The sequence below is a fragment of the Cyrtonyx montezumae genome, unplaced genomic scaffold (genome assembly GCF_038088225.1).
Source record: "Cyrtonyx montezumae isolate F1298 unplaced genomic scaffold, pur_monq_1.0 scaffold_8, whole genome shotgun sequence".
Classification (NCBI taxonomy): Eukaryota; Metazoa; Chordata; class Aves; order Galliformes; family Odontophoridae; genus Cyrtonyx; species Cyrtonyx montezumae.
In genome coordinates this window covers 89,085,207-89,111,283 of record NW_027072089.1, presented here as the reverse complement: position 1 = coordinate 89,111,283, position 26,077 = coordinate 89,085,207, and the positions used below count along the sequence as shown (strand labels likewise).

Below are 26,077 nucleotides of genomic sequence, written 5' to 3'. Positions count from 1 at the left end.
TAGGCATGAACATAACTTTTCTTTAAGTTGCTGACAAAACAGGATGAGCACCAAAACCTTTTCTTTATAAAGCACTGAATTATTAATATCAACATAAGCCATCTTAGAAGTGTTGTGACGATTACATACATCCTTAACAACAGTATTTCTAGACAACCACCTTTCCACAAGAACTGACAAACAAAAGCTAGAAGCTTTTCAGCTTCTCTGGACACATACACAGAGTGTATACATACTTGATGTCCTTTGCAGATGACATCAAGTTGGCAGGAAGCATTGATTTACCTTGGGGTAGGGTGCCCCTACTGAGGAATCTGGACAGGCTGGATAGCTGGGCTGAGGGCAATGGCATGAAGTTCAACAAGGCCAACTGCCTTCTGTCCTACACTTTGGCCACAACAACCCCATACAATGCTACAGGCTTGGGACAGAGTGGCTTGAAGACTGTGTAAAGGAAAAGGACCTGAGGGCATGGCATTGATAGATGAACACAAGCCAGCATTTTACCCAGACAGTCAAGAAGATCAATGGCATGCTGGCTTGCATCAGAAACAGCGAAGACAGCAGGAGCATGGAAATGACCACCCCTCTGTACTCAGCTCTGTCGAAGTTGCATCTCAAGTACTGTGTTCAGTTCTGGGCCCCTCACTACAAGAAAGACACTGAGGCCCTGGAGCATGTCCAGAGAAGGGCAATAAAGCTGGTGAGGGGACTGGAACACAAGTCTGACGAAGAATGGCTGAGGAAACTGGGATTGGTTTAGTCAGGAGAAAAGGAGGCTCAGAGAAGACCTTATTGCTCTTACATGACAAAAGGTTGTGGTGAGATGGGGACCAGCTTCTTTTCCTACCTAACTAACAATAGGACTAGAGGGAATGGCCTCAAGTTGCACAAAGAGAGATTCATGTTGGCCATTAGGAAATACTTCTCGGAAAGAGAGGTCAGGAGCTGGAACAGACTGCCCTGGGAGGTGGCTGAGTCACCAACCCTGGTGACATTCAAGAAAAGATTAGATATTTTACAGAGGAACATGGCTTAGTGGGAAATATTAGTGATAGGTGGTCAGTCAGACTGGATGATCTAGGTCTTTTACAATCTAAGTGATTCTGTGATTCTTTAAATTTCTTCCTGTTCATTTAACCTACCATTGTGAAATAAAATATAGACTTCAAAGACAAAAAAGCTGAAAACTTGTCTCCACAAACGAGAGACTGAAAAAGCCCCTTGTGTTTCCAGAAATTTAGCTGAAGTAAGCAAAATCTATAAAAACACGAAGAAAAAAAAAAAACACCACCAACCAAATAGGCCAAAATTATTTAGCAACAAGTATTGAAAGAAAAAACATAAGGTACACTACTTTACAAAATCTTCAGAAGTGATACACCTCAAAGGGCATGTGGTTATGTAGAGAACTTTGCATTAACAACTGTATTTTTGCAGTTGATGGATAAACTGAATTGTTTTATAGCAATTGTTTTACTCTGATCACATTGTAAAATGGAGTTCAATCACATTTCGCAAGGATAAGTGCTTGCCCTATAGCTGGATAGTTCTTTACAACTGTAATCAAGAAGACTGGCTAAACAGCATTCCAGAAAATAATGCGTCTTACACAGATACTTGGGAATACATTTCAAATATTTTCTGCATCTCTAAGAGAAAAATGTTGCTTTTGTTGCTTAACCAAATCCACATGTTTTGACAAAGTCTGGGTGCTAGCCTTACACTTTAAAAAGCAGGCCTCCTTCTGCTTCCTATTTCTTGATTTAATGTTGCTACAATTACTAACTACTGCTTAGTAATATGACTATTATGAATAATACTCAATTAGCTGCAACTCTCTTCTACCACTTATATTCTTCAAAACAGAGGCTTATGACATCTGAAGGAATTATCAGACAAGGAAGAAAAATTTCAACAACACAAGCCAAATCCTGTGAGATATACTTCAAAGAAAAACCCCCAACTTTCCCCCCGCTCCCCAAACACAAAGCACACATGCTACACACTGCATTTATTTCTTAAAAGTTTCTACACACCTATATGAAGCACAAAAGGCACCTACAATTCTAGGATCCTGATTTCACTTCATCTGACTATTCCCTTTCTTTCATTTCCTTCAGCTAATTGGTTAAACAGTCCTTTTTAAGAAAACAGAAAACTGAAGCAAAGGTAACAATGTGATCAAAAGCAAAGCTAATCTGTTAAATTTCCTACAACATCTGAAAATATAGTTGAGGTGACTCATAGCTATTCTTTATGTACCTGAAGGATGAGTGTTCACCATGGACTGGTAAGGTGATGGGAGGAGCTGGAGACTGGATGTACATAGGCTGGCCAGATGTTTGAGAGCCTTTCCTGATCAGCTTTCCAGTGTTAGGATCGTAAAGTCGAACTTCAGGACCAGGTTGCGACTTGGGATGGATGGGTGTTGGATGAAACAGAGCTGTCTGAAATGTGCTGTGTGTATCAGGAAACGTGGCAGGGCTATTTTCTCTGTTGGATGAAATAAAAAAAATGCTTTAAACTTAAATGGACTATCTAAACAGAATGTAAGAAATGGGTATTTTTTTTCCCTTTAATAACCAGTGTGCTTTGGAAGATTTCTGAGGAAACATTCCATTCCCTCCTATTAAAAGTCTCACTGAATTTGAAAACAAAAATGCAAGGATGAGGAATTCCATACTTACATTATTAAAAATATAAAATATTACATGTCCAAAAGGTTGTCTTAAAGTTACTGAAATTGCTTCCACATGGAAACAACTACACTACCAGAATAACAATCTGCACATATGTAACAAAGAGAAAAGCATGCTGCTATGTCATATCTTAGCATTTGCACTTCAACGTGGATCTGAAACAAAACATGCAGAGTTAATTTGAAAGCCCTCCAAATTAATTTTTTAAAATACAAAACCATATCTGATCACTCTGCTTCATTTTATAACATTTCAGAAATATTAATAGAAATATCCCAATTAGTCTGAAGGAATAATGTACAGCAAATGATCCAATTAAGATCAAGTGCCACAAGAAAAGGAAGTAAATGGAATCATTAAGGATAAACAAAATCAGATAAAATAGCATGCAGGGTACTATGAAACTAATGCTAGCAAAAAAACCCCACCAAAAATCCACAATTATACTATATTGCAACAACTATTAGAAGTGCAACAAAGTATGTGCTTTTACAGACCATACCTCTGAAGTAATCTGGTTGCAAGTTCAGTATTTAAGATCAACCAGTTCCAAGTTTACTTAATCATTTTCCTATTAAACTCATTTTATATACAAATATTTTCTTAGTGTTCATATTCTAGTTTAAGTGTTTTTTCAATAATTATTTTATTTTATATTATTTATTTAATAATTATTATTTTAGAAAGCTTCATTAAGGAGAAAATCTTTTCTAAAGAAGTTGTAGAAGTATGGTTAATAAAGTATATGCATTACAATAAACGTGCGACTCACTGAAGTTCTAGGGGAAACATAATTATATATATATAAAAAAATTATATCTTATAAGATATAATTTATTTGAAACAAAGTGAGAAAAAATAACACCATGTTCCCAGGACATTGAAAAATAAAATATGAAAAAACATAGATTGGCTTAGGTTGAAGTAGATCTCAAAAAGCATCTAGTTCCAATCCCCTACCATGAGCAGGGGTGCCAACCACTAGATCAGGCTTCCCAGAATCCCATTCAACCTTGCCTTTAATGCCTCATTCCACAATTTCTCTGGGCAACCTATTCCTGTACTTCACTATCTTATGAGTCAAAAAAAAAAAAGTTCCTAACATCTAACCTAAATGTACCCTCTTGTAGTTTAGAGCCATTCTCCCTAGTCCTTCAAGTATCAAACTAAAAAATAAATCAGTCTCCCTCCTGCTTGTAAGCTCCCTTCAAGTACTGGAAAGCCACACAATAAAGGCCACCTCAGAGCCTTTTCTTCTCCAACCTAAACAAGCTCAACTCCCTCAATCTTTTTTCATGTAAGAGGCACTCCAGTCCTTTGATCATCTTTATGGCCCTCCTTCAGACCCACTCTAGCAGCAATACATCTTTCCTTGTACTCAGCTCCCCAGGCTTGGACACAGTACTCCAGAGAGGATTTCCAGAGAGGGCTTATAAGGACAAAGCAGATGGGGGCAATCATCTCTCTCTCTGCTGGCCACTTCTTTTTTGACACAGCCCAGGATGATATTGGCAAAAATGGGTAGACAGTCCTACATTCACCTACCTAGAAATAAAAAGCTACGCAAGCAAACCACTGTCCAGATTACTGGCAGACACCAAGTTTCCTAGGAGAAATACATGTTGAAATTAAATATCTAAAAGCAGTTTCTAAAACCAAAATGTTCTAGTCAAGCAACAAATTTGCAGCTAATCTCCTGTCTGATAAGTGACCTTACTCTCAGTGTTTCTGCCCTCCTCATCAGTGTATGGTGACAGGACAAGAGCACGGTAAGTTCTGCACAAATGTGTGTAAGAAGTTCTTCACACTAAGGACTACGGAGCACTGGAACAGGCTGCCCAGAGAGGTTGTGGAGTCTCCTGTGGAGATGCCTACCTGTGCAACCTGGTCTAGGGAGCCTGCTTTGCAGCAGAGGAACTGGACTAGATGATCTCTAGAGTTCTCTTCTAAACCCTATAATTCTGTGATTCTGCTTTTGCTGAATGAGGTGATTACACAGGCACGTTTTGCCTCAAAAAGGAAATCTCTAACCTGCTCAAGTCATTCAATCAAACCAGTATAATTTTAACATCAAAAATCCAATACGCTATATACCTTGTTTAAACCCAAAAGAGAAGGTCCTCTGATAGGCTAGCAAGCCGCTATTAAACAAGTTTATCTAAACAGACCAAGCCTAGAAGCTGAAAGCTAGCTCTATAGTATGTTTTAGCAAGTTATTTTAGCCCTGTCACTCTTCTCAGTAGGTCTGTCCTTTGGCCTCCTTTGTGTTAGTATAGTTTTTGTCTGTTCCTGCAATTTGGTGGCATTCAAGTATATGTATAATTTTAACCTCTTCTTCAACATATCTTATTATCTCAAAGCTTCTTGATCTCTCACTACTTCCTTTCTTCCAGTTTTTGCAATCTTCACGTATTCCCCTTATCTGACTTTTTTCCTCCTTCTTGCCTCATTTCTCTTATTCCTCATTACCAAGTGTCAAGAAAATATTCAATACTCTACCAATTTCTCATGTTATGGGAGTGTATGGTAGATTTTATTTCTTCATTTGTCAGCATGAATGCTCCTGAATCTTTGTGGCATTCCCTGTGTTATGTGAGTGACCTAACAAGGTCAACTGCTCCAGCTGAAGCGTCTAATAAAGAATGCAAAGGTTAACAGTACCAGTTCTCCTAATGCTACTAGCTGCTGGACTGCCTCTCATTAGTAATTTTCAGTTTAAACATCATAGAAATACACAAAAACAGTTTTCATAAAGCCTGAAAGCATTATACAAGACACTGAGATTGTCAGAAACTGGTCTGAATAATCTGTTTTCATACTCTCTGCTCCCTCAAACTTGCATTTACCTGTGTGTTTTGATGTAGTCATCCTTCAAGGGAAACAGCTGCTCCTCAACCTTGTCCCAGCGCTCCAGGCAGCTCCACAGCCAGTCAGGGTTTACAACATGGAGGTCTTTGCAGTCCTGAGCTTGTCGTACTTTTTCAGTCCCTATTATGAAGTCAAATGTAACATTACAGCGTTCTATGTATATACACAAGATAGCGTACAAGTATAAACTGGTTTATGAAAAACATTTTTTGCCACCAAACTTCATATAACAAAAAACAAGAACTCCAAGAAAACAATTCTAACTAATACAACTGCGACTTATATATCACATGATACAGTCTGACTCAATCTACACGGGGAACTGGCACAGTGGATGCATTCTGAAATTAATCTGTATGGAAAGCCTCCATACTTCTATGTTAACTAAATAAACAACCTGAAGCATTGCAATTCATCTCCTTCACTTATATTTGCTACAATCTAAGCAGCAATGGCTCTTTTACACACTGCTAAAGAGTAACACACTAACTTTCTTATGCAAAGTTTCCTACACACTATCTCTGTATAATAGAACACACTGCCAACCTCTCAACCTATTTTACAGAAGCACGGTCAAAGCAGACAAGTGTATTATTTAGTGCCAGAGAGGAACAACAAATGTCAAGTTATACATGGCTAGCACAAAGTCCATAAAAAACTATCTGCACTGTGGTATGTAAGCAACAACTGATCACAAATTCCATCCTCTGGAGAAGCCAGCATAAAAAGAAACTTTGTAATGTTGCAACACATCTTTGCCAAGAAGCTTCAGAACCAGTGAGTAAAAACAAGCCAACAAAATAAAAGACGAAATTAACCCTGGTCTATCCATCCAAGCGTTTCAAGAATGCATTTCTTCCTTCTATTTTTACCAGGGGGAAGATAGATAAACAAACAGTGATATTTGTTTCAGCATTTATGAGAGGTCTATGGAAGGCCTTAATATTTGGAGATAAAGTTATAAAACTTGCTAAGTTGTTAAATAAATAATCAGTAGGAAAAAAATTCAACCTGCTATCTGTGTGCATCACCCTCAATTGTACTATCTTTACACTATGCAGTGTTTTATAGTTGAGAATTTCTTAGAACTTCAGAGCCAGCTATATAATGTGAACAAAGAGGCAAGACGAGCCATTTAGAACTGGTACTGAAATCAGGTTCATAAGCATGACAATTTCAAGAAAGACAACAAAACCAAGACATTTGTTGGAAGTTTAGGTATTTGTGCCTGTTACTCAATACTGAATCAAATATTAGACATGACTAGCCGTGTTCTCCTTCATATAGCAATGTTGGAGCTGACTGAACGGTGTAGATAGGTCACTCCAAAAGTAATGCTTCTTATTTATTTTCATGGAAACTACAACAGATAAAAAAAAGCAGAATAACACTATTTTAGTGAGGAAATTCTGGGCTACAAAACACTATTATTCAACATAGTCACCACCATGAACTATGCATTTTCATCAGCCATGAACAAGAACCTGCAAGCTGCACTTGTAAAAACCCACATGGCTGCCCAGAAACATAGCTTGTTTTTTATGTCCTTATCATCACTGTTGAAATGCACCCCCCACTGCCTCACTGTGCTCACATTCACTGTCTGGTCTCCAGAAACATTCAGCAAACATCAACGAACGTAAATGGGTACAATTTTTTCTGTGCAGAAGAATTAAATTGCACACCTCTACTTCATATGCACTTTCATCTCAGATGCCACTTTTTCAGCCTGCCCCTCTGCTGCCATCTGTCATACAGCCACAAAACATAACGGTGAAGATTCAACCTCTACTGCCATACCATCAGCATTCACTTCTAATGCTGTAAAGTTAGGCAGTAGCAGATAGAGCTGCTTTAAATCAGTTTCTAAACACCCAAGAAAGGTAGAGGTCACAATCTGGTAATTCCCTTTCCAAGAATCAGGGCTTACCCAACACTCCAAAGGCAGTGATCTCTGAGCAGAGATGCTTCCCTTGTGGCTGCCAGCCTTCAAATCAGTGGAGGGAGGGGTAGGCCCTGGGTCTGTCCCGCCCAATTGCACAGGTAAGTTGTTTCCACCTGTGTTCCCAGGGCAGGCTACACCCTTTCATGAGGTACTCAATCACTGGTTCAGGCCATGGCCTAACAGTTTCCGTATAGATGTTGTGAGAAAACATGATAAAAGAGGAGGTATTCAGAGCAACCCATGCAGAACAGCAACATGAATGTGATTTCTCTAATGAGCATACAGAATAGTTAACCAAAATCATGGTGAACTTGAATCGTGCTTGGGATGCCTGAATAAAAGCTTTTCTGCTTCTGTTGCACATCTATTTCTCCAACTCAAGATATTGCTGCTCCTTTTGAACTGCATCAGGATGAACCATAACTACTAAATATTTAACAGATTTAATGAGGCAAAGGTGCATACGAGAAGACAGCTTCCTCAAGGTATTCCTGAAATTGAACTTTCTCTATTGCCAGATATTTCATCTTTTTGCCCCTTCCATACACACTCCACATTTGTGCGTATCTGATCATTTCACACTGGACATATACTAAGACTCTACATAAATTTCAATTCTTGTCAACTGGATTGTAATGAAAACCTTAAACATAAAAAAAAGAAAAAAGACAATTTAAAAAAAATGCTTATGCTTCTGAAACAACAGCTTTACTTGTGACAGATACAAGCCATTTTCCAGTGCTGTATTAAGATGAACGTGGTGACATGAATAGCATTACATAACCAAACCCAATTCCTTACACCCTGAAGCCTTACCTTTCTCAGAACTGCAAATTGCAGTTTTTCTGCTTCCTCCCATTTGTGAAGTGCAGCTGCCTATAGCAGCATACTGGAAATAGCATGAAATAAAACAACTGTGCCATCTGACAGACTGTCTTCTATTTCTAGAAGATATCTTGAGAAATCAAGATTTCATACATATGATGGTCTTTGAGCAAGATTTAGTGCAACACCAAATTTAACTGGATAGAAGAAACAGCTCTGCAATATTTAATATCCTTGCTTGTTGTCTTCCCTCTCTCACCAGTTTAACTTTCCATTTGGAAGCATGCTTATCAAGGAGAAGCAATTAGTCCAGAAAAATAATTTAATCTATCCAAATAACAGTACTTTTGATGCATCTAGGAATATATGAATCATCCAACTGGCTAAAAGTCATTAGAGAAGTTTTTTTTCCTGGACAATCTTTTGCATTGTTTTCCTTTACTCATTTTTATTACTTCAAATTCCAGTCTAAAATTGTTCCAAAAAGCGTTAAGAAGTTATACATGACTTTCCACAAAAAGCAGCTAGGGTTCAAATTTACCACATCTACCCAATACGAATACAGCTGGAAGCACTTAATTCTGGAAAAAGATTTTCAAACCTGGGGATGGGACTGACCAATTCTACTACTGAACTTGCAAACAAAAGGTTAAAAAACAAGCAAAAAAAAAACCCCAAAAAACCCAAGAAGACAAAAACCCCACCAATCACCTCCTAATAAATTTATTACTAATGAAGTGATCAACGCCCACAACACCACAATAAACTTCTACAGACGTTCTCTAGAAGATGGTTTTATTATAGCACTTCACTTTGTCTTATTCAAAGTATGAAGGCATTTAAACATAGAAGATAAACGAGACTTAGGCTGTATGTATATGAAGAGTAAGAAACATTGTATGGCATAATTTGGCCATGTTCACATTACCAAACCACACAGCCCAACAGAGCAGAACAGGTGCTGGAGGACTGATGTGCATTTTATCAGCTGTCACTAAATTTTGCTTTGGCTTAGCTCTGCCAGGTCTCACAGACCAAACACCTTCGACTGTTCATTCAGCTGCACTTTCCAATTCATCCTAAAGGAATCAAGTGTGCAAGCTTGAGACTGCTCCAGGGTGAGCCAAAGTACACTAAGGATTCACTCTCAAAAGACTCAAATTCTAACATAAGGAAGTCAACATACCCTGAGGGCAACCTATAAACAGGTGATCAGCTGACCGCTTTTTCTTTTCTCTCAGCATCTCCAAGCTACTCTCAGCTATAAGCATTAAGAATGTAGACAAAGATGAATACAAGGAGATACAGTCATAGGCAACTGGCATTTTAAACAAGCTTAACATATGCTAAGCCACCAAGAACAATGAACTGATTCCCAAAAAGCTTTTAAAACGTAGGAAGAGGCAGAAAATAAAACGTATTGTGAAAAATATTAGAAAAATTGAGGGTGTAGACTGAAATGTTTCCATTTCCACATAACAGAAAATTTTCAAATGACCTAAACAGATTTTACCTTCTCCAACAGCAAAAACTTAAAAAGTCAACTACAGCATCTTCCACTTGTTCAGGGAGGAATATACAAAGTCATATATTCAGGAAGGAATATACAAGGTCACTCTGACAGTAACACCTAACGACTCCCACCTTCTTCCATGGAAACTACAACAGATACAAGAGTGGAACAACACTGATAGCGTAAATTCTCACATACAAAACACTGTTTTTTCAACACAGTCACCACCATAGCTATTGTTTTTGCCAGTGATGAATAACAGCTTGCATTCCATGTTCATAAAAATCTGCACCAGTACAGGTGACCCATTGTTGCTGTTTCCACTGCTGCAATGCACCAACTACTGCCTCTCTGTGCTCACACCCATTGTTTGGTCTCTATAAACATTCAGCAAGTGTTGATGAATGTCAGTGGGTGCTATTTTTTCCTCACATGGAGGAATTCAGGAACACACCTTTGCTTCATATGCACTTCAATGTCAGATGCCATTTTGTCAGAGAGCCCTTCTGCTGTCATCTGTCAAATGGCAACGTGTAATGGGAATACTGTTGGGAAGGTTCAACCTCTTCAACCAGACCACCACCATCTGCCTCTGATGTAGCAGGCCAATAATAAGCAGGATGCATTACCTTTGGAGCATCCCTCATAACAAGACAATGTTATGGCATATGTTTAGCCAAATGTATGTGTGTGTAGGGTGAATAACCCAAAAGAATAGTACTCACACAAAATAATGGAGGCTGATGGTCTATTTTGTACGGCTTATCCAGATGGTATAAAGACAACCAGCAAATAAGGAAAGGCTCACCTGTCACTAACAGTCAAGGCTCACTCAGGACTCCTTCCCCAGTGGTGGTCAGCCCTTAAATGGGGTCTGGGAGAGGTGGAGCCAGACTCCACTCCTTCTGGTCACACAGGTGAATTGCCTTCACCTGTGCTCCTGCAGCTGTCTCAGTGCTAACCTCAGGTGATCAATCAGTGGTTCAGGCCATGATTCAACAGTTCCCACACAGTGAGTAAGGCTATAACTAATTATGCAGTGCTGTTCACTGTTGCTTAGATCAAAGAACAGAAATTTTATAAAAAATAAGATTTATGTGGCATAGAGTGGGGAGAACAACATGGTAGCCTTTTCTTAGCCACTCAGATTTAGGAAAGCTGATTAGATGGTCAGTAATCCAAGCAGACAGTATTTTCTTCCCTGCATAACAAAAAACAAAAATCCTAATTTTCTCATAAGAAGAGGGATTTATTTATTTTTAGAATTTGGAGTACCTACGTCTGCAAAGAAACAAATTGTTTGCAGAGAAACAGACAAGCACACACAGACTCGAAGAAATTTAAATTTACTGCAGTATGCTTCAAGGATGCTGTAAATATAACCCCAAATAGCAACTATTAGGCTGCAAGGATCCTGCAAATAAAACCTCAAATAGCAGCTATGAGCTTGGCATAGGGAAGGAGTAGTTACGCTATGTTCACAGGTGAGGTAACCTTTCCTCAACCCTCCAAGTCTGAGGGGGAGGGCGATGCTCTGTTTCACACTGACTTCCCCTTCACATTTTCTTTGGAAAAATCTTCCTCTTTTCATCACCCTAAAGCAAGCACTACTCACTCCCACAAATGCTGAACAAGTCATTTTACATGCTCAACTAACAAAGAATAATCACATAGGTTAAACAGGCTTGGTTTGAGTCCTAAGTCTGCCATTCTTAGAGGTGTCATGCAGAAACACCATACTAACAGCTATGCTTAAGTATCACCTTTCATAACCAGATACAGGATGATACTTCTGGAGAGAGCACAACTCGCCTAATTTCAGATCTGAAGAAACAAGTTTGTGAATACCACTAAAGGAACGTACTCCATTCCATCATTTCGCAAGTAATTAGGAAGCAGAGTTTCAGATGTTTCTATTTGTGTGGCTTACCTGCAGCAAATAAAGACTTGCCTCATTTGCCTTCTAACCACACAAGGATCAGTATGAAAATAATGTTGACAGTTGAATTATCACAACTCCAGCTGTGAGAGGACACACTTTATACCCACAAAATCTGATTATATTTCAGAGATTCCCTCATGAAATTAAGATGAGGCAACAAAAATACTCCAATCTAAACAAATGGGGAAGGGTCTTCAGTTGAAAAAACAAAACGGACCTCTCCCACACAAAAGCAAAGCCACATGCAATCCATTAAAAGCTTACAAGAAAATTAAATTGAATATAGAGATACTTAGAGTGAAAAAACTATCTCACTGCCACTGTTACAGAAATAATTACAGACTGATGATGAGAGATGACAATAGCCTTGCTTGTCAGGCAGAAAAGACTGCCAAGTTACTTGTTGTGAATTGATGCTATTATTTTTTTCTTAGTAACACAGGTCAGCTTCTAAATACTGACAATAACAAGCTTTTCAGCCCAACAACCTGCTATTTCTAGCTTTAATTCACATGCAATATTTGAATATATTTTCCAGTTTTAAATATCAAGAGCAACAGCAGCAACACAGTAATATCCTGCAAGAGAGTCCAGGTCTTGGCACAAAGTCAGAAAATATGAACTGCACAGTGAAAAAAATACTAATAGCCTTGATTTAAATACTCTAAAAAAACTTTTTTATCACTACTATTAAGTTTTACACCAGTGGACAATCACTAAGAATGTGCAGGCAGCTAAGAATTTGCTTAAACCTCTCTCCCCCAAAAAGCAGAACATAGATATTCTATCTATATACACTACTCCCAAACCCCAACCTGCTGGGGATGCTTCAAAGACAAAAAACAAACAAACAAAAAAAAACTTCAGCTACTTCTCATTTTCTCTTGCTGTGTATCTTAACCAAATCTTGAATAATAGCTTTTCCTCCAAAAAAGTGGAGAACAGTAGATGGTGTTGAATTCATGTACATTTATTCTAACAATCTGACACATCACGTAATAGTTGCATCCAATGTACAACTATATTCAGGAACCATCTACAACAAAACATACTGAGTAACCTTGAAATTAATTATTTTATGATTTGAAATAGAAACAACTTGAAAACTGTATGAACAATTGTCACCTCTCCAATGAAATATGACAAGCTTCATTGCTTCATGTTCTTTGCTGATAGAGTGCTGCTATTACTACAGTTATGAGGGCTGTTCAGTAACCACAATAAAACCAGAGCCCACAACTCATGCATCCACCTATTTTAACACTCTAACACTTGTAATTTCAACTATCACATCTTCATGAGTCAGAATCCCAGCTAATCTATGTGAAACTAATCCTACTTTCTGAATTTTCAAGTTGTTTTTACTACTTACATCAGGGCAATTAATACAGATTTGTTACTTCTCTACTTCAGGACAGATTTTATTCTGATATTACTTCACAAGATCAATATTGCAGTCTTTTTTCTACAGTTTTGCTAATTAAAAAAAAAAGTTTTGGTATAGCCTTCCTAAATAAAAAAAGCTATCTGAACATTTTGTCACTAGAGCTCTACATTGAGATAACTGAAGTGAAGTAGGTTTACACTAACCTTGCAAAGACACTTTGTTATTTAGGCAAATATATTAAAAATAGCTTATTAGCACATCACAGTATACTGATTACCATCTAAACAATACAGTTTTACTTTTAGATTACATGTTTTTGATCACTAGATATTCAGATCCAATGCAGCTTCTAACGTGAACAGTAAGGGATCCTCCTCAGGTGAAAGACCATATAAAAATTTATACTGGAAGCAAGTCATGGCCTCTCAGCTCCTCCAATGAAGTTCATCAATGGCACATTCTTTTCTATCCTTTCTCCATTAAAGCTATGTAAAAATAGTTAGCTTTGTAAAGTACTTAATGCAGAAATTAAGGCCAAGCTCTTACATACATTAATGACAAAGACATACAGACTACAGAGAACAGTGACAGGATATCATCAAATTCCAGCCTCTTGTAATAACTTTCATTCCAAACTAAATGAAACGTAGCCATTTCAGGTTAAATCTGAGGAAAGTTCGAAAGGCTTTTACTCAACATACGTAACAGTCAAAAACCTTGTATCACCAACTCTCAACCAAGATGACATGAAAAGCTACACTACAGCTAACATAGAGGGTTTTCCTTTCAACAAACTACATAATCAGAAAGCAGCAAAAGACATTAAAAATGTCTAACCTGACGTATAATTTAAAATCAATTCTTTAATTTAAACCCTAACCTGTTGCATTAAAGTCTGTAGCTTATACATAAACAGCCCACAGCAATGAATGATTTGTCACAGAAAAAAAAGCTGACAGAAAACTTGAGCATTATTTATTTATTTTTAACCTACCTGTCCTTGCTGCAATGAGATGTGTTGCTTTGTCTGGATCATCAGCACTCAGTACTAGATTCTTAACAATTTTAGCTCCAAGTGCTGTAGCATGATAGTGTTCCCGTGTTTTTTCAATGGGGAAGTTAGTTGGGTAGAGTCCACTAAAGATTATGGTTACATCTGCCAAAACTTTACTTTTCAGTTCCGGTACTATTTTTCTGATGTCAGGAATTTCCTCTATCTCCTTTTTCAAGTATTTATCATACTTGGTATAATAATCAGTGTGAACCCGCACAAGGATCTCTTCAAGATGCATTAAATGGTCATCATCATCTGTATCATCCTCATCCTCCTCTTCCTCCATACTCTGGTCTAAGGACTCACCCATTGTAATTCCAGACTGTTCGCTATTCTGAGACTCTGTTTCAGCTTCTTTCTTGTCTGCGCACCCATTTCCTAAATCACAAAGGCTTTCCTGTTCACTTTCTTCTTGCACATCAATATCAGTTTTTTCAAGAATATTTTCATGTGGTAGAGATTGCTTCCCCTCAGAATGATTCACCTGACCGTCTTTTTTCTCACTCATATCAGTGCAACTCCCTTGCTGTGTATTTTCATCCTGCAGAGGTTGTTTTGATTTCTTCCAGCTTCTCTTTTCCTCATTCTCACTATCCGATACAGAAGTAGATGACTTTCTGGTATCCAATCCACCTTCACTCTCACTGTCACTAGACAGTTCAAAGTCCAAATCACTCTTCTTCTCTTGAGTTTGCTGTTTCTCTAACACCGTTCTATCTACTTGTTCAGAAGAAATCTGAGATTCCTTTATACTTGACAAATTGTTAGTGACCTCACTGTCTGTATTGTGATCAGTGCTATCACTTAAAGAGTCCTGAGTATTAACTTTACCATGAGAACTCAAATCACATGCAGGTGTTTCACTGCTAACGGAAGTGCTTCCATTCGCTGTGCACACATCCTTTGTAGCTTTCTTGAGACCATTGCTTTGTTCTTCTATACATGTAACATTTTTCACTTCATCAGCATCTTTTCCTGATGTCACTGCTGAATCCTGTGCCTCTGGTTTAGCAGAGTGGTTTACTAAGACACGTAAAAGAAACAAAACACATGTTTTTTTTCAGATTTTTTTTTTAGTAAGTTTCCTTCTTCCTTAAGCAGACAATTGATACATGTAGTAAGATTTCTCTAAGCTCAGTAAAGACAACTAAACTTTTCAAGGGTGCTAAGATATTTCAGGTATCAACCGCTACTAGAATTAGCAAACTTCACTTTTCTAAGGAAGCTGTGTAAGATTATTATAACATGATCAGTACAGTTAAAAAAACTCATTTATAAATATTTGCAAACAATAAAAGGACTTCTGTTTTAGCATGGCTTTCATACTACATCTCAGAAGAAATTAAGCTACTGAAATAAAAAAAAAAAACAATACAGGGCAGATTTTACTTCATAAGGCCCCAACCCAGAACCTCAGCTACAAGAATTTCCTCTATAAATTTCCATCACATTTCATATATTTCCTAATTTTCACAACCAAAATTACTGCATTTTTAGAGTTGAAAAGATATGCATGTTCTAGCTAGGCAAACATACTGATTAAGATTCATTTGAGATATTACTGGAACACAAGCAAGTGTAATGATTGAACTCAAAACAGAAAAAGCTTTAGTATGTGTCTTCATTAGATATCTGTAGACAGGAAGATAAAGAAACTGTAGACATTCAAACAGTTGCACTCATATATTCATGAAGAATGAAAAGGCATGAATGACTAGGATGAAATTATCCTACTTTGTCCCTCTTTTGTGTGCATGTTCCTGCTGCCCTGTACCTAGTGATGCCAGTCAAAGAAAAGATCCCATGTCCTGAATCAGCCTGAGTAACATCATAACTGTTACCATGTTGGACATTTCAAGTTCAATAAGGGGGGGGGAAAGGTATCATATTAAATAATAATATGAAACAAAAAAATTCCTTTGTTGAACTAGGAGAAACAGTACAATTTCTTATATACAGCTTTTCAAGTACTTTTTCCCCCATAAGAATACTACAGCAGCTCTTCAGCTGTATCAACCAAAATGCTGCCACTAAAGCTCCACTTCTGTTTCAACACCTCACCAAAAGAAAAGCTATTAAGAAACAGTTCAGCTACGTCTACATGTGCTTCAGTAGCACTCTACAATAGTAACTACAATAGCCTAAGATCACTCACCTGAGTGCTAAGTGATAGTACTAAAATCAACACAATCAATACCTTTGAAAAATGAAAAAAATCCATAAGAATTACAAATAATTACTTTTCTTCTTCATTTGAATCTCTCTTGATCCAGGAGGTGCATTAATATCACCTATCCCCTGAAAGTATACATATTTCTTCACGGTTATCAAATTGGGTGCAAACTTCCAGACATCCTCCCTGTCATCGATGATACAAACCATGGAATCCCCACACGGAAAGAGATCTCTAAGAAACAAAATAGTTGAAATAGTTAAAATGAATTCACTTTAAAGATTGATACTATTGCTGAACTTTTTGTTTATTATATGTATGTCTGCAGAATGTGGATAAACTTACAAAAATAAAGTCAGCTATACTGAAGTTACAATGTTTAAAATACAGTATTTAAACTAATTAAAGTTTATTAAAAAGGGAAAGCCGGTTCTGAAATCCAGATCCCATACACCAAAAGCAAGAACTAACAAGTTTCAGCAAGAAAAAAACATCACAAAATTTCTGTTTAGTTTTCTCATTTTACACTGACAAAAAAAAAACCCACCAAAACCAACTGCCTACATGAAAAAGACCTAAGTACATTTTTTCAAATAGTAGACTTTTTCAATCCAAGACAAAGAAAATCCTATTAGTATTTACATCAACCAGGAGGAGTAGGTGCAGTAATCAAGACACGTGCATATGAAAACACCAAGAAAAGAGAAAAGCTTCTTATCTGCTATCCTCTGATGAGGAACATATAGTTATGTTTATCTAGCTTTATAAAAAAGCCAAACATCTGTTTTTCTGGAAAAGAAAAAAATGTTCCTATCGTATAATAAAGAATGTCAGGATAAGAACCTGAAGTTAGACTAGAATATGAATTCAAAGAATATAGATCTCAAAAACAAGCAAAAAACCACACATCACTGCACAGCAGAAGCTTCTACATGTACAGCACTTTTAAAGCCTGAATATTAAGTGTACATGACTGAATTGAGAATACTGAGGCATACTACTCTTCTTTGATTACAAGTCATTACACAAGGCCACAATCCAAAAAACTGAGGTACAGGTATTGCAAGAATAAAAAGTGTAAACGAAAATAACATCACTGATTCACATCCTCGCTTTTCCATTGCCACCAAATAAACAGCTGAAATGCTGCAATGTATAACATCTGTTTTACTGAGGCAGTGTTGATATTTAAGAAGCAGTTACGGAAGGATTAGTAACACGTTAACTACAGAGACTAAAGTTTATTAAACTGACAGCACTGTCACTTTGTCCTGTTTTGTTTACTGCATAAGGCTCACATACATACCTAAGATTCCCTGTTTTAGAAAATGGATCAATACATTCATCCCTTGATAATATCCGATGGGAAAAAAGCTTCTTTTCAGGATCCAAAAATCCTTTTGAAAGAAGAGAGTACAAGATTAACACTTGAGACATTTGGTCCTTTTACACTATAGTTCAGCTATTTTAATCTGTGCAACAGTAATTTAACAAAGAGACAATTTTAAGGTAAGAGATACTATATGGGTATGTACAGCACATTAAATATTCATAAGAAATTCAGTGGGATTCATTTCAAAAACCCCATTTCTCTTTCAACATAGCAACAAATCTGATATTAAAATAACTAGATTTGTGACATTCAAACGGATTAGGCTGAAAAATACAGTGATTATAGATGCACATTCTTGCAACTTACATTTATACCTCTACAGGTGACTCTTTAAAGCTAAATGCTCTCCTCAGCTCATTATGCCTAGGGACTGCAAAGAAGTCTCACAAGAGTCGGCAATGTGCTGCAATACTTTAGCACAATAGGCAAGTTATGGGACCATTTCAGCCGGAGCTCTTGCATTTGTAGGTTTTAAGTTTTACCTCTAACACTACTTTAATACTTTCACACAGAACAAGTAGATCCTACGATTCATTGAAATACTTATGTTCATTGCAGTTACATGTCTGACTACTCTTAAAGGAAGAAGAGGGGAGAAAGAAGAAACAGGAGAAGCTGTGCTAGCTGGACTTCAGAGCAAGATAAAATACCATTGTTTAAGAAAATAGTGACTTTGGTGTACAAACACATGCACATGCTTCTGAACCTATCCTCAATATAACAAAGTTGGTCTTCATGAACAGAGGTCAACAGCTGCATAATTGCATGCTAACCTTAATCTGTAATCTCATCAAAATTGCTCAACTTCTCACTATTCCTATGAATAATACAAGGCACTATATACTTAGTGGCTTTGTTTTTAATTACAATTTTGTTCTGCTTAAGTTGTGACCATCTTCTAAACAGAAGAGTTCAAAATGACTACTGACTCTAGAGACCCACACTAATCTTCTTTCAGGGAGCTCCGATTTTTACAGAAGGAATGTACTTTATCTTCTCTACTATTTTAAAAAAAAGTCCAGCTCCCAAGTGTATATTAAGTTGGGTCTTTTAAAACAGAGGGTTTAAATAAAAATATCAGTAATAAAAAAAATCAGTAGTCACTTCTGCAGTGTTGATTGCATATGTATTACTGAGTAATTGGAATAACTTAAAACCCATAAAAGCAAGAAAATTCCGAGTTAAGGACAGAGGTTCAACCTTAACTCACCCGACTATGCTTAAGAATTGCTGCAAACTCGTAGAATCATCCCCTGTAGTGAGACCCTTGCAGTACCTAGGCATAACGAATTGAGAAAATTAGCTACAAAGATTTATTGCTGTACACACAGATATTTTGACAAACTACATAAGCTGTCACACAAGTTGCTCTTCTTCCAAACCAGGGTCTCTTCTTCTAACTACCTGAACACAGAGGGACTCTACAGCACATTGGACTGCACTTCATAAATGGCAAAACCCAAATGAGGCATTTAGTTGCACTGCTGTCTAGCTAGATCTGCTAATAAAAGACGAAATTAAATTAAAACATCACAAACAAATAAGTTCCGACTGTTAGGGATTACCAATGAAGTATTGTTCCAGAGCTATTAAAGATGGCTTTAATAAAAATGTTAAAATTTCAGTTATTTTCCTCCCTTCATAATTCACTTAGAATACAGAGGATATTGCTAACCAGTGATGCAACAGAGTAGGGTCTTTCTGAACTAATGCATCTGCAATGCAATAAGATAAAATGGAACTGCCCTTGTAAAGAACTTCTTTATATGACTAAATTTTTTTGAAGTTGCTTAACAAATCAATTCGATGCAATGAAAACAACTTTATTTTCTTAGGTTTCAGGGAAATCAAAAAACCATAGAATCATTTAGGTTGGAAAAGACCTTTAACATAATTTAACTCTAGTCCAATCATCTGCCTACCACCAATGTTGTCCACTAAAACATGTTCTTCAGTGCCACATTAACACGTTTCTTGAAAATCTCCAGGGATGATGACTCAACCACCCTCCAGGTAGCCCATTCCACTGCCTCACCACTCTTTCGAAGAAGTTTTTCCTCATATCTGATCAGAACTTCCCTGATGCAACTTGAGGCCATTCCCCCTAGTCCTATTACTAGTTACATAGAAGAAGAGGTTGAGTCCCACCCCCCACCTCGCCACAACCTCCTTTCAGGTAGTTGTAGAGGGCAATGTCTCCTCTGAGCCTCCTCTTTTCCAGACTAAACCAATCCCAGTTCCCTCAGCCTCTCTTCATCAAATTTGTGCTCCAGTCCCCTCACCAGCTTTGTTGCCCTTCTCTGGACGTGCTCCAGGGCCAGATATTAAATCTTTCTTGTAGTGAGGGGCCCAGAACTGAACACAGTACTTGAGGCCTCACTAGAGCTGAGTACAGAGGGATGATCATTTCCATGCCCCTGCTGACTACACTGCTTCTGATACAAGCCAGCATGCCATTGGTCTTCCTGACCACCTGGGCACACTGCCAGATCATGTTCAGCCAAGCACTGACCAACACTCCTAGGTCCTTTTCCTCTGCGTTGTCTTCCAGCCATTTTGCCCCAAGCCTGTAGTACTGAATGGAGTTGTTGTGGCCAAAAAGCAGGACCCAGCACTTGGTCTTGCTGAACTTCATCTCATTGGCCCCTGCCTGTCCAGATCATTTTGTATGGCCTTCCTACCTCAGGCAGACCAGCACTTCCTCCCAGCTTGGTGTCATCTGCAAACTTACTGAGGGTACACTCAATCCTTGCATACAGATCATAAATAAAGATATTAAAGAGGATGGGCACCAATACCAATCCCTGGGAAACACCACTCATGACCAGTTGCCAGCTGGATTTAACTCCATTCACTACCACTCTCGGGCTTGGCCTTCCAGACAGTTCTTTGCTCTGCAAAGAATGTACCAATCCAGACCACAGGCTGACAGCTTTCCCCCGAGAATACAGTGGGAGAGATTGTCAAAGACTTTGTTAAAGTCTAAGTAGACCATATCCACAGCCTTTCCATCATCCACCAGGCTTATCACTCAATCACAGAGGATGATATTGGTCAAGAAAGCACCTGCCTCTCATGAACCCATGCTGGCTGGGCCTGGTCCTCTGGTTGTCCCAGACATGTTGTGGGAACTCACCCAAGATGATTACCTTCCCTCATACCAAGGTCATGCTGACAAGCATGCAGATTCTCCTTAGGACCCTTCTTGTAGGTGGGAGTCATGTTGGCAAGCCTGCAATCATCTGGAACTTCTCCAGCTGACCAGTAACACTGACAGACTGGGGAAAGTAGCTTGGCCATCACCTCTGCCAGCTCCTTCAGAACCTCTGGATAAGTCCCATCAAGCTTCATTGACTTTTGAGGGTCCAGATGGAGTAGAAGGCCTCTAACAGTCTCCATCTGAATCGTGGGGGGTTTATTCAGCTCCCAGTCACACACTTCCAGGTTAGGGAGTCAAGTACCCCAAAGATAACTGATTTGACTATTAAAGACAGATGTAAAGAAGGCACTGAGAACCTCAGCCTTTCATTACCATCAATGGTCACATTCCCCACTGCATCCAGTGGGGAATCCCTACTGCAATCCAGATGGAGATTCCCAATGCTCTCTTCTTACTCTTAATATATTTGTAAAAAAGTTTTTTGTTCTTTTACTGCAGTAGCCAAGTTGAGTTCAACTGGGCTTTTGCCTTTCTAATTTTCTTCCAGTATATTTTAGCAACTTCTTTGCATTCTCTGCAAAATAATATAGGATACATATGGAGAAGCTGAGAAAGCACAGAGGAATCTTACAAAAAGTTTCCTGGCATTTTATTACAAGTCCTTTCCTTATGTAACACGAGGATAACAGTAAAAATAAATAAATAAATAAAAAATAAACCCTCTATTGCTCCTTGTGAGAAATGAGTTAACCAATAGTACCACCCGGTGGTCTGTATATGTATTAACGTACAAACTTTTCTATACCTTGCTTATACAGGTGGTGAGTGTGTGGGCTCAGGGTTTTATCAAGATTTATTTTATTTCTCCACGTAGCTACATATTTCAGCAGGAACTACCATCATCACTGCAAAAATCCTCTCCTGTTTTGGGTTAATTAGCAGATTCATGAAACATACAGAAGTCTGGAAATGTCTGAAAGCGGCAATACCTTAATTTGCCCATTTTGTGGCTACCTTCTCTATGGAACAGATGAAACAGCTCAAGTATGGCAACCACAGGTATGTCTGTCACACAGTAAGCATCAGTCTGTGACAGCATGGGGATTGCGGAGTAATCAAAATTTTAGCGTAGATATGAAAATAAGCAAAAACAGGACCACCTTTAGATAAGAGCAATCGCTATTATTAACTACCCCTACTGCTCCTCCCTTTCCCTTACTCAGAAGCATATTTGCTATACAACTTCTGACTTTATTTGGTATTCCTCTTTGGAACTTAGGCTATGGGCAAATTTTGGTACAAAATCCATCTCAAGAAGACAGGCTACCCACTTTCCTAATGTCAGATATCCACATTCAGTACAGTAATATAAGGATCTCTGTTTTGCTAAAAGAAATAACCACATTCCACTTTAAGGACAGTAGGATAAAAAAAAGCACTGTACATTAGCAGTACAGAACATACATTCCAACAGTGAGACTGACAAAGCTTTAGAAAGAACTTCAAACAATTCAGTCAGTAATGAATAATGTAGAAATTTGGACATGTCTCTCCTGAAATTTATTTTGAGGAGATGACAAATAGCTATCACTTTCCAATAACAAAAATCTCTTGTCATTTTAAGTATATTCTGTGGTATATTAAACACGCATACATCTCTCAGTTTATACAATTCCATATGAGAACTAAGACAGAATGGTTAGTTCTACTTTGAAATCTTCCTTTCTTGACAAGGAACAGTTATTTTTCATTGCTACCATTTCTGAAGGGAATCACAGCAACATGACAAAAAGGCAGATGTGAAGGACAGTGACAGTGGGTGGGGTAGGCTACATAACATGGAAGAACAGCAAACAGTCTGACACGTGGAGATGCATTGTATTCACACTGCATTACACTTGCAGGCTATAAAGGGAAACGTGAGGTAAATATACCATTCTTCCAAGGAGTACTCAGGGATGGAGTGAATTTTTTTTTTAATTAAAAAAAAGTTTAAACACATGACCATACCCCTAATTTTCATTACCTTGACCTACGTGATTCTGTAACAAGCTAACTTTTACATATGTTGGAAAAGTAAAACATTTCAGACAATGATCCACAGCAAAGACTACTACTGTTGAAAGCTTTAGAACTTAAAAGCTGATTTTAGAGTTACAAGCAGAAAATATGTACAAGTTTTGGAGAATAACGCATTAAAATACTGTTAGATCTGTGTTTTTCTCTCTAGAAAGTCCACAAAACACAAACAGAATTGTTTTCATTGATATATAGCAGCCAAACTTCCTCAGGTAAAGGGAAACAGTACATTTCTTTTTTCCCCACAGAAGTAGATCCACACTGTGGATTTTCACAGAACTGTTGCTTTAGATCTTTAAGTGATGCTGCAGAACACTGTTAGAGCCCACCAGGTTTATTTCTTAAAGAGGAAGGCAATAGTTGCCAAGCCACAATCTGATTCTTTAACTTTTCAAGGAAGCAAAAAATCCCACGAACCTGGTATGGTGAAAAAAGGACTGCTGGTAAAATTACAGGCCATACACACAACACCTAAATTCCAAGATGAGAATTCTGCTTACAGGAGTATACAGGAATTATTTTGTGCAAAACTGAAGAACAAATATTTGAAAACAATCACCGAAAGAAAATAAATCATATGAGTATGAAGTCAGCTTACTGAGGCACTGCTAAACGTAATATACTACTCACCTGCAATTGTATGTGCATAAAGTCTGCTGCCAAATGTAAAAACATGCAACTCATACAGCTTGGCAATTTTTTCCAGGAATTCCTTACAGTGAGGACGCAAACGAGTATGCAACATCGGCTCACCTCGACCTAACTGGAAATGAAATATGCCCTAGAAGAAAAAGTATGTTTTATATCATCAAAATGACAAAAAAAATACCAGCATGCAAAAAGTACCCTCTTCCATCACTTCCACTACTTGAATTCAGAATGAGTAAGCTAAAACAAGTTTTTGCCACAAATGTTATACGGATTAAAAAAATTCAAAGCACACTTCTGCAGTGTTGCAAGGCAGTCAAATATGAAGTTATGCAAAGCCAGGAAGGTGCACACTACTCTGTGAACTTCATTCAGATTAATCTCATTACATATTAAACCTGGGGAAAAACTGTGCAACTAACAGACAGCAACCAAGATTAAACTTCACAGAAAAAAAAGCTGAGATTTTTTATTCTGTCAAAAGATATTTTGTGTACAACTGCTTGTTTTGAAGAAAGGCACAACCTTTCAAATATGCAGTTTTTAAGTTGCTGAAGCCACTGTTTCATTCTACATCAATTACAAAATATATATACAGCTTCTTTTTGCTAGCAAGTCTGAATACATGCTCACATTAGTGGACACGAGAGTATGGCAGGAGGAAATAAACTAAGGAATTGCTTCTTTTATAACACTGGAGTTTGAAGTGGCATCTTCCTATACAAGACACTGTAGACACGTTTCAATGTGCTTCTTGTTCTAAAGTTTCTAGGTTAGAGACTAATTGTTCATAGTCTTAACAGTTCAGTGACAAGTTTTTAATGAAACATATCAAGAAAACAAGTAAACAAAAGAAACAGAAGAAAAAAAATCACTATGCATTCAGAGAGGAATGACATACACAGCAGAACACAGAATGACCCAAAAAGGGACTACCAACAGAAATTCATTACATCCACATCAGATTTGGAAGAAAAAAAAAACACATCTCCTAACCATGTATTTAGTCTGTTGTGGAGTTGTAGAGAAAGAAAGGCTCTGATTATAAATAACTACCTGAATATTTTTTGCTCAAAGTAGCTGGAATGTAAAAATGAAAAGAAATGACAGAAAGAAAGCTGTCAATTTAAACAGGGAAGGGAGAAAAAGGAGTATTTTTCAGAATTTGTTTCTCACTTTTTTTTGTTATTCTTCAGTTTTATTTATTTAACCCCATTGTGTTTTTATTATTCCTATTATTGTTGTTGGTTTTACTTTTTGTTTTAGAAGAACTATCATTCAAGTATTTTTAGAAATATTCCTGTCATTACTTTGGCTTGAAAGTTAACATCAAATACATACCTTATTAGACATTTGTTGGCAGTGCTGTTCTGTAGTATGGATCAATGTCTGATCCAAATCTACCATAAGCACTAGTTTTCGATTTCGGTGTAGTCGTTGTTGATCTTCTCTTCCTAGTTGTTCAGCTTGCTGTAACAAAGCATTCATAGAATAAGCTTAATTTACAGTAAATGAACTAAGGTTATTGGCTTCCATGTGTTGTGAACTTGTGAAGAAACGCTGCTATAAACTAATTGCAAAGGCATTAACACTTCATAACAGTAACACTGTACAGATGACAGTCAACGTCAGCAACTTTTCCTATAGCAAAAAAAATACCCCTGCACCCATCTGACAGGAACAACTCATAATTGGTGAACTCAAAACAATATCTATCTACGCATAACAGATAACTACCAAATCATTTTAAGACCAAAACTGAGTGCTGAGGTACACATACAAGAAGTTCATCACTGGTTCTAAAAACTTTTGACTACTATGTTTGGCAATTTTGTATCAATTTAATATAACACAGTTGACAACACTACTGAATATTAAATTAGAGCTGCTAATGACAGAAGCCATCACAACTCTCAACTTAAGCCTAAAGAGCATACCACCAGACAAATATTTGGATTTAGTTCTACGCAGTTTTATTATTAGTTCTATGGAAACCCCCTATGTTCCTGTAAATTTGAGCTGTTAAGTTTGTTTCTTTCCTTTGTATCTGTAAGCATACAAAATATTGTGTTCACTTTAGTCACTCATAATGGTAAGCTGCAGTACTAATGTAGTAATGCAGTACTACTTGCAGTACCAGACAGACAAACCTACAAGTAAAGTGGAATATCCTTAAGAAGCAAGGCTCAAACACAAACTACCCTTTGAAACAGTCCTCTGTAATGAGAATGGCTTCTAGCTGCTTTTTTCTCCACATTTCTTCTCACTGGGATGCTTTGAGGAGTTACAAAAACAAACAAACAAACAAAAGAGCAAGCAGCAACATAAATAAAAGCAAACCATCAATTTGTTAAGAAAGATTAATAAGATGTTTATCTTAAAAATAAA

The 26,077-nt window shown here is 37.5% G+C and overlaps 1 protein-coding gene across 1 annotated transcript in view; it reads right to left on the bottom strand.

Annotated features, from left to right (window-relative positions):
• CTDP1 (CTD phosphatase subunit 1) overlaps positions 1–26,077 on the bottom strand; it is a 93,703-nt gene that overhangs the window by 53,386 nt on the left and 14,240 nt on the right. The window contains exons 4-10 of the mRNA XM_065753009.1: positions 25,031–25,159; positions 23,672–23,822; positions 17,716–17,806; positions 16,477–16,643; positions 14,177–15,259; positions 5,549–5,690; positions 2,266–2,496 (exon numbers count right to left, since the gene is read on the bottom strand). Coding sequence (XP_065609081.1) covers positions 2,266–2,496; positions 5,549–5,690; positions 14,177–15,259; positions 16,477–16,643; positions 17,716–17,806; positions 23,672–23,822; positions 25,031–25,159 — 1,994 coding nt within the window. The remainder of the gene's footprint in view (positions 1–2,265; positions 2,497–5,548; positions 5,691–14,176; positions 15,260–16,476; positions 16,644–17,715; positions 17,807–23,671; positions 23,823–25,030; positions 25,160–26,077) is intronic.